Source organism: Miscanthus floridulus, unplaced genomic scaffold (assembly GCF_019320115.1).
Source record: "Miscanthus floridulus cultivar M001 unplaced genomic scaffold, ASM1932011v1 fs_473_3_4, whole genome shotgun sequence".
NCBI lineage: Eukaryota > Viridiplantae > Streptophyta > Magnoliopsida > Poales > Poaceae > Miscanthus > Miscanthus floridulus.
In genome coordinates, this window is record NW_027096800.1 from 23,144 (window position 1) to 33,302 (window position 10,159).

The 10,159-nt window shown below is 37.4% G+C and overlaps 1 protein-coding gene and 1 pseudogene across 1 annotated transcript; both read left to right on the forward strand.

Annotated features, from left to right (window-relative positions):
* The first annotated feature begins 382 nt into the window (after window positions 1-382).
* On the forward strand, window positions 383-3,619 carry LOC136531904 (uncharacterized). Its single transcript, XM_066524564.1, has 4 exons — window positions 383-423; window positions 659-1,157; window positions 1,558-1,649; window positions 3,463-3,619. The coding sequence occupies exons 1-4, from the start codon at window positions 383-385 to the stop codon at window positions 3,590-3,592; spliced, it is 762 nt and encodes a 253-aa protein (XP_066380661.1). The 3' UTR covers window positions 3,593-3,619.
* Window positions 3,620-3,732: 113 nt separating this feature from the next.
* On the forward strand, window positions 3,733-8,820 carry LOC136531902 (uncharacterized; annotated as a pseudogene).
* The last annotated feature ends 1,339 nt before the right edge of the window (window positions 8,821-10,159 follow it).

Sequence of the window (10,159 nt, forward strand, 5' to 3'; positions counted from 1 at the left end):
AAAATGTTGGGAATATAAAACATGAGTAATTTTTAAGTTGTTGAGTTTGGAAATGTGAAAACCATATTATGAATAGATTTATCTTAAAAAATATTTTTATAAAAAACAAGAAGTCAAAGTTATATTTGGAGACCGTGTCACTTGGACTTGGGTTACCAGTAGGAGAGAGTACGTATTTTCAATATTTCAGTGGCTCAACGCTGTTCCTGTATATATTAAAAATACGTGTACAATTCGGTATGGCAGAGACGTGATTAAACAAGAGGTGAGAGTGTGAGACACGTTTTATTTTATAATAAGTCAAGAATCAAGAAGATACAAAAGGCAGAAGAAATCTGATAAGTCAAGGACAGAGCAAAATTTCCTTTGCTTTTGAAAGCGAATGCCAACAGACTTGAGCCCCATCACCGACCGCATCGTGTCGTAAGGAAATTTAAAGGTACAGGCACACATACTTTTGCAAAAGTACTCCGTGCTGAAATTTAAAGGTACAGGCACACATTCTAGTTAGGTTTATGAGTATAAGATATATAGAAATATAGAATATAGATATATTTATAGATATTGATATCAAGAGTTTCTGATCTTGGTATAGCTGAATTCTAGTGCATTTTTTCAGATTTGATGTATTGATGGTTCAAACGGTTTGTGTTTGCAGCACATCGAAGGTTCATACTCTGGAGAAAGTATATGGTTTCAGATTCGTATGTAGAAGCATTGTTGATGTAAAGAGCTACAAATTCCATTCCCGCATTTCGAAGAGGAAGTGCTACTTGAGGAACTCACCGTCGGAGTGTGATAGGACCATCCACAGTGCTAGATGGTTGGAGTTTCGGAGACACAAGGGACTCTTCCAGAGAACTAGAAGGATGGTTCACATTATTCCATTGGCTTCTGACGATGATGGCAACCGTGTATCTGTTAATGGAGCTGCGCAAGTTGGTTCGACAAGCAACATTGATGAAATAAGGTTGAAATTGAATAAAGCATTGCAGAGTGAAGATATCAGCAATGGACTCGTCCAGTCAGTACATGATGCTGCAAGATCTATTGAGTTGGCTTTCATAGAGCACAGCAAATCGTCAAAGAGCTCGTGGTTTCCAAAGACATGGTTGGGTGTTGAGAACAATGCTTGGATAAAATCACTGTCTTACCAGGTACAGTACTGAACATTCTGCAGACGTACATTTTCCCCTATTCAGTATTCACATGAAGAAACAGAACATTTACAGTCATTGTTATCTCGTCATTCTGATTTTTTTTACTATATCAACACAATATTAAAGTCATGAAAAAGGTAAAGATTAGGTTTATAGTGTACCTGAAACGAAACATAAATGTCTCTTGGAATGTTCTTTGTTTAATCACATGTTAAGATGCTGCTACTTATAACCAGCTTAGAGCCAAGCACCATAACTGAACTTGCTTTGAGTCAATGTTTCTTTGTTCTTATACGATATCTTCAACACACTCACTGCTGTTGTGCTCACCATAGTCCAAAATTCCTGTGAGATACATATTTTCCATTCACTGAAATCTTACAAAAAATGTTTGCAGGCTGCTGTAGACTCATTGTTGCAAGCAGTTATTGATGTTTCATCTCGTGGGAATGGCAGAGATAGAGATATTAATGTGTTTGTTCAACGGAGGTCTACCTTCTAGCCCTTTCCTTTGCTGTCATATCATACTGCTTAAATGTTGTTTTGGAGCAGACTCATTTGTTTCTAAGTATATGATATCCCTTGCATTGAAGTTTTCTAGGAGCAACGTCCTATTTTAAAAGTTCCTTTACATCTAAATTAAATTGTTAAGATTTAAGTATGCCTTTTGATTTATTGGCTGATTGATCTCAGAAGAGGTTGAATTCTAATTGGAAATTTACTCTCAGTGAGAAACAAGTTACTGCTGAGGTCTATAGTGCTAAGTTGTAGTTGCATTTTTTTTGATCCGGAAGTAGTCCAGCAATTTTCAATTAGCAAACTGGCAAACTCACATAACTGAAGTATATTAACGAAAGAGTGTAAAACAATATGTGACTAGGTAGAATGCTATTAAATTATTAACATGAAGGTCTTGGTGCCTTAGTTCTATTCACTTTGGGTACATATAGTTAACCAAAAGAGTTTTAAATGTCTTGCATGGATTTAGCATGCATACTTCTGCCAAAGCTGAAGCATCAGGAATAGTTTTATTTTATCACGGTGCTAACTAAAATATGTGTTGTTTTCATAATTCATTTAGGTTTTAGTCGGCAGCTGCATAAATGAAGATGAATCTGTATCGTATTGATTGCTTTTACTTGTAGGCTTGTAGTATGTTCAAGTGACATTGGATTCATCCTCTCTGTTATGATTTGTTCCATTTGTTGGGTGTCTATTCAGTGATGTTTTATTTTAGGGTTAAGTCCAATTTACACCCTCCAACTTGCAGCAAAGTTCGAATTTCAACCTCGAACTTCAAAACCGGACAACTTTGGCCCTCCAACTCTTGGAAAAGTTCAACTGTCAACCTTCTTGGCGGTTTTGCGGGGTAAACAGTAATTTTTGATATTTTCGGGAGCGCCGAAATTTTATATTATTTTTTTGAGCATCTTAACGTCTTCAAATAAAAAAACTCAAAACTACAAAGTTGTAGATCTCATCGAGGTCTACAATTTACATATAAAAATTATCTTCATCCGACATCGTATTGAAGGGTTTTCTATTTTTTGAAATTTGAGTCTCATCACGCGATAAAATATGGTGCTAAAATTTTATATTATTTTTTCGAGCATCTTACTGTCCTCAAATGAAAAAACTGAAAACTACAAAGTTGTAGATCTCATCGAGGTCTACAATTTATATATAAAAATTATCTTCATCCGACATTGTATTGAAGGGTTTTCTATTTTTTGAAATTTGAGTCTCATCACGCGAGTGAAACAATTTGTCACGTGATGAGACTCAAATTTCAAAAAATAGGAAACCATTCAATACAATGTCGGATGAAGATAATTTTTATATGTAAATTGTAGACCTCGATGAGATCTACAACTTTGTAGTTTGAGTTTTTTCATTTGAGGACAGTAAGATGCTCGAAAAAATAATATAAAATTTTAGCACCATATTTTATCGCGTGATGAGACTCAAATTTCAAAAAATAGAAAACCCTTCAATACGATGTCGGATGAAGATAATTTTTATATGTAAATTGTAGACCTCGATGAGATCTACAACTTTGTAGTTTTGAGTTTTTTCATTTGAGGACGTTAAGATGCTCGAAAAAATAATATAAAATTTCAGCGCTCCCAAAAATATCAAAAGTTACTGTTCACCAGCAAAACCGCCCAGAAGGTTGGAAGTTGAACTTTCCGAGAATTGGAGGGCCAAAGTTGTCCGGTTTTTGAAGTTCGAGGTTGAAATCTGAACGTTTGCTGCAAGTTGGAGGGTTGTAAATTGGACTTAACCCTTTATTTTATTGCAGTTTGTCCCGCCTGCTCACCCCCTCGAGAGTGTTATCAAGAATGAATTGTCTAAGAGGGAACCTACATTTTATGAATGGTATTCATCGATCAAAATCCTTTGGTGGTGAGACAATTTGTAAACATTTTTGAAAATGATCCAATGTTTAACTCTGCTACAGCAATGTAAGTTCTATTCCTCTTTTGGACTGTAACATGCTCATAGCCAGTAACTAGTACAAGACTCATTGATATTTTTCTCTTGTTTGCTGTCAGATGCCGTTGAAGGCGAGCCAATGAATACTAGTGAAAGTGATCTTTCTCTGCTTATGCTAGGTTTGATCTGTCTTGCTGCAATCACAAAGCTTGGATCAGCAAAAGTTTCTTGTCAGCAATTTTCTTCAATGGTGCCTGATATTATTGGTCGATTCATGGATATGCTTCTTGAGTTTGCCCCTCTAAGTAAAGCATATAAACTTGACGAAAGATATTGGCCTTCAGAGAGAAATTTTTGTATAATTTTGGTCCTCGTGCTGCTGTTCCTAAACTTGGTAATGATCATGGACTTGAGATATCATTTTGGATTGAACTGGTTCAGAAACAATTACTCCGGGCACTTGATCGTGAAAAGATATGGTCAAGACTGACAACAAGTGAAAGTATTGAGGTTGAAACTAAAAGTGATCTTTTCATCTAGTCATAGAAATCTCGTCCTTTGCTTCAAATTTATATAGTTATTTATTCCTCATTGCAGGTTCTGGAAAAGGATCTTGCAATATTTGGTTTTTTCATTGCTTTGGGTAGAAGCACACAAGGATATTTGTCTTCCAAGGGTCTGACTGATTTGGATGATTCACTGAATGGTATTGTAAGGTATGATCTATGTGAATTTATATTTTTCCATTTTCTCACTGAAATGATGTTTCAGTTAATAAGATGATATACCTTCTTTATTACCCAAATATGATTTACTGTACTGAATCATGGGCTTACAATAACCCAGGTATCTTATCGGTGGGAGTGTACTATATATCCACAGCTGTCCTCGATTAGTTCATATCAGCTGTATGTGGAGGTCAGTATGCAGGCAATATACTGAGCTTCTAATGCTACTCAGCATTCAGTGTTCATGTGCCTTTCTTACGTCAGGTAGTCTGTGAAGAGCTCGAGTGGCTTCCTTTTACAATGATGATATTCCAAGTGCAAAAAACTGATACTGAAGGTAGAGAAGAAGTGTCTAAAGGAGAAGTCATATCAAGAATCCTAAATGTGTGCTCTTACTGGATGGCTAGTTTTATAAAGTACAGCTCATGGCTTGAGAACCCTTCAAATGTGAAGGCAGCAAAATTCCTTTCTAAGGGGTATGTAATTATTTGGTCACGACAATGCTTATCTTTCTCTGTTTTGCAGATAGGGATTTGTTTTTATGTTTTTTTTTTTGAAAAAGCAGATATGGATTTGTGATTAGTGATTAATTTTCTACTGCATGCTAATAATTGTAGACATGCTATGTTGAGTGACTGCATGAAGGAGCTTGACATATCAAGGTAAGCGTTAAGCAGGAGCTTGAATTGTTTTGTTCTCTACCACTCAGTAGATTTATTTGTTTGCTAAACATGTTGCAGAAATAATATGTCAAAAGCTGTGGCTTCCAAGAACCTGAAGAAGAATTAGATACTGGAACAGAGTTAGCTTCCTTTGACAAGGTATTTATTGCGGAATGCCTTTAAGAATTGCTATATATTTTCACATTTTGCACATCTGAAAAAATTATGTTCTATACGATTGATATAATTTATGTTCTATACGATTGATATAATTCTTAGTATGAACCTCAAAGGTATAATGGTAACTATAAAATGCTGTTTCTTTGTATGTTTCCTATGCCTCCACAAGAAATTAGAGAACTAGTATAGCATTGACTCTATGTACCCAGCAAACTCTAAGAGACAATCTCTTATATAAGAGATAACATACTTACATACATCATATGCTCTCCTAGTTTGCTTCACCTAAGATTTTACTGATGTAATAGATGGTCCAGGTGGCACTATTGTACATGCCCTTAGATGTATTGAAAGATCTCACGAGTAAAAGGATGGACAATTGCATATGTGGTGGACAGATATCATTTGCAATTAAATCTATTTTGGATATGCCATCTACTTATTTCAAGTTTACGATGATAGTTGCCTCTAAAATAGATGCTATCTTCAGTTGTTGAAGCGTTGACGACATCGGTTTTAATCATTGCAGTCACTTGAAAGTGTTGAAGAAGCTTTGGTTAAGTTAGAAAATTTGCTCCAAGAATTACACGTTTCCAGTTTCGAACTCTGGTAAGGAGGATCTACAGGCTGCATGCTCTGATCTTGAAATGATAAGAAGACTGAAGAAAGAAGCTGAGTTTCTTGAGGCATCCTTTCGAGCAAAAGCAGAATATCTGGAGGTGAGCCTTTTGGCTTTCTTTATTTTCAGTATCTCTTACCCACACATGTTGCTTCTAATAAAGGATAGCCATGCATTCTTACAATTACAAGTCTTTGATCTCATTGTATTGGGAAGAGTTCCTTTTATGGATTTCCAGTGCACTCCACTTATCAGGGTCAGTCCATCAGGATACTGCCAGGCGAGAACGGTTACTCCGATTACTGTAGCTCATGAATTGCATAAGTTTGCTTCTGTTGTTATCTTAGCCAAAATATGATTTAGTTGCATTGGCTAGTGATATCATCACATCAGATGCATCTATTTTCAATTAAACAATGGGAGCTCAATGTAATTTCCCGTCAATGTTTGTAATCCTCTCTAAGGGGCCTGTTGGTTTCAGCTTATGCTTTTGTCTTCTGGTCAAAAGGCAGAAGGTGAAACAAACGCTAGATTTTGAAATTGGTTTTTGAGAAGCGCTGTATTTGTATTAGAGGCCAAAAGCAGTCTGAAGACAGCCTCCTGTTCGTTTCGTCGTAAACGATCGTGGATTATTTACTGCTGGCTGGTTTGGTGTGAGAGAAAAATACTGTTCCAGCTTATAATCCACGATCGTATACGAGCAAGCGAACAGGCTGGCTTTTGGTGGCTTCTATGGGATCTGTTCTGAGGGTTATACATTTTATATTTATTCAAAAGCCAATGGACAAGACATCCCATAGAAGCCAGCTTTTTAAATCAAAAGCCTAAACAAATGGGCCTAAGTGTAATTTCTAATGCTAAGCAGCGGTCACCATCTGTCTATCCTTCTGGTGGTGTTTTACAGCATAATGATATCAGATATTATTTGCTTAATGTACCAGTTGGAACAGTACATGCCAAACTGCATACTTGGTTGCACTACAGTTGGAACTAGAATTAGTTTGCAATCATGGTAAATGTGCTTTTTTTATGGTTTATTAGGCCGATGCACCTGCAGAGGAAGGACGTGTAAAGACAGGTAGCAGGACGAACGATACATCAGCACCACAAAAATCAGGAAGCAGGTGGAGTATTCTTGTAACTAATCTAATTAACTAATTCAAACATGGTTGTGATAGCTTATGTGATTTCGGGGTAGTAAAGCAGACCTGTTCAGTTGTTTCCTATTTCTCTTGTCAGGGTGGATAATAAACGCCGTCCATTTTGGGACTTCTTTGGTCGGTCTTTGGGAAAGAAAGTTGATCCAGCTCTTGCAGATCAGGATGTATGTATGCTGTACTGTATATTTGCAGTTTGTTTTGTGCATTAAAGAACACACCAGCATTTTGCGGTGAAGCGATTTCCAAGATGCATCCTTGTTTTAATGACAGAGTCCTTGACCATGGCTCTAATTAATTACTGAAAATAATTATGGTCTTCAAAAGAATACCATTAATTTTCTCTCTTAAGATTCTTATTGCAGCGTATTCCTAATCTTATGGTAATTATCCCATTTTTATTGCTGATGAAGGGCACTGTCGCCAATGTGGAGAAGAAAGATGCGGAGTCAAATGACATCCTCCGCTTTGAACAGTTTAAGGCGGAGCTGATTGAGTTAGAAAAGCGAGTGCAGAAGAGTGGCAGATGAAGCTCAAAAGGAGGAGGTATGCTTGTTTAACAGGATCTTGAATAACAAATTACTGGTTCTTCAGTATTGAGCAAACTCTTGGAACAGGACCTCAGCAGTGATTCTGTAAACGTTATGAGATTTATTGCATCTTGTATTGTTAGTTCTGTTGTTTCTGAGTTATGATTCTTAACCACAATGGTTGGTTTCAATGCGTACAATTTTTTTCCTTTTCAAAGAATTGTCTATTAAGTCAAGTCCTGTTTTCCAGGAGATGGTTGTCGCAGACGAAACAACTGCGCCATCGCCTGGTTCATCAGTTCCTTCCGGTCAGGCTACCAAGAAAGAAATGTCATAAACTAAAATCAGTGGAGAGGTCAAGGAGACTACAACGTATGACCATCCTAAACCAAGATCCCATAGTAGTAATTGCAAGGTTTTCTTCCTCTGTTGTGGTTGACAATAATGACACTTCAAGGCATGGTATCATTTTGAAAGATTGTAGTAGGGGGTTGAATAATCGAATTAACTTATCCAAAAGCCTATTTGCCAAACCAAAGGCGCTCATCGCAATATTGTTAACTCCATACTTCTATTGTACTAGTTATAAAAAACTTCTTGTTTCTTATCATATTTTTCTGCACAGACTGTGTTGCAGGGGACACAACCTTAGCAATTGATACGGAGCTGCTATGGGTTTGCTAAAAAAGAGCTCTTATTGGGGATGAACTAACTCAGAAGGAAAAGCAGCTCTTCAAAGAACCCTGACCGGATTTGGCATCTGTTGGTCCTATAGGAATCTCATGCTTTTGCCAGTGAGTCTTTCTTGTACTTGTATTCCTACTTCTTTAACAAGTAGAGGCTTATTAGGTCCACTTTATATCATTCATTTAATTGTGTGGAGTAATCCTTTTAACCTTTTCCTTATCCGCGTGGACTGTGGGCTACTAAGACTCATTTTGGTGTTTGAATTGCCATGGCAAAATATTTTGTTGTGTCCAAGAGTGATATCAATCATATACTCTGACCTGTGAATCTATCGACTGTAAGGTGTGTTTACTGTTGGAGCATTCTGACAATTGCCTTTCTGTCCCAGCTCACCGCTGTTGGTCAGCTGCTATTTTGGCTTTCATCCAGAGATATGTGCCATCGATGGTATGTAGTTTACGTTCACACACTACTTCCCCCTGTTGCCATTTGTTATATAAATCCCAATTTTCTGTATCTGCAATCGTGTAGATCCCGTCCACATATGCTCCCGATAGGTTTGGATCTCCTTAGGCAGCTTGAGAAGGTGAAGGAAATGGAATTTGCTGAAGGCAGCAGTGAAGATATATTGAGGCCGTTGGTTCGAGAACTGAACAAGTGAAATAAGCTGGTCATGTACAGATGGACAGGATTATACTGCTTAGCTTACGACCTTCCTGTAAAGTGTAAGTAACAAATTCACACCTGGTCTTCTGCATATGGGCTGCTGCCTTTTCTTTCTTGTTATATACATGTGTTGATCTCTGTTTAGCTCTAATGCCGAACAGCTCAACCATAGAACATCATGCATATAAATACCTGACAACTGAACTGGTCCTTCCATATCTTTGTGCAGATATTTGTTCTCTAATTAGGAGTATTTGGTTGATATCTTCTCAATCATGTTTGTTTTTGTTTTTTTGTAGGGTTTTGGAACAGGACATTTGAGGGGTTTTATTTTGTTTAAAGATTCTTTGAATGACTAATACCGCTGGAAAACAGAACTGCAAGGCCATACGAAAAACCAATCATTGGGTCGATAAGGCGAAGAAAGATCCTTCAAATGCTCCACGTCTGTAGGCTGTATCCATACTAACAGTATACATGGGTGCATGGTGCCTCCAACATAGTAGTGGATGAATGTCCAAGTTCCTCTTGGACAGTGTCTGCGTAGGGGTAGTGGTTTTGATAGAGGATTGTATATCTAAGTTGATATGTTGTGTTGATGATCACTTTTTCTCATGCAGCCTCCACCGGGGGGGGGGAGCAAGGCCTTTAAATACAGGGTGTAAAGTTTTAGGGTATCATATGGGGTGTTGCATGGGGTGCTCGGATACTAAGAAAAAAATAAATTATAAAGAATCCGTTAGTAATCCGCGAGATGAATTTATTAAGCCTAATTAATCCGTCATTAGCGCATGTGGTACTGTAGCACCGCGTTGTCAAATTATCTGATTAGCCTTAAAAGATTCGTCTCGTAAATTAGTCGCAAACTATACAATTAGTTATTTTTTAGTCTATGTTTAATATTTGTGCATATGTCTAAACATTCGATGTAGGAAGTAAACCTTAGAGGAGAAACTAAACAAGGTCTAAAACCTTGTTTTTTAGAACCAAGGGGAATGCTTCATTCCCTGTACCCAAATGCCAAGTTCAGTGAACTAGTTATTGGCCAAGTTTTAGAGCCTTCATAAATCACACGCTTCAGTGGCGGCCTACGGGCGTTTTTTCTAATAAGCCCGCCCAGGGCATTTGTGACAGGTGAATGCCTCGGACAAAAGTTCACAAGTAATAAGATGCGACAAATTCGAGCGCATGAGGAGCATGGGCAACGATGCATTGGAGTGAGCAAGATATAGAGGTGGACAGTAGTCGTCAGGTCTGAATTCGCTTCAAGTTTGTCTCTTTTATTATCATCCCATCACTCTGTAATCTGTATTTTGTCATTGCGACTGAATTGC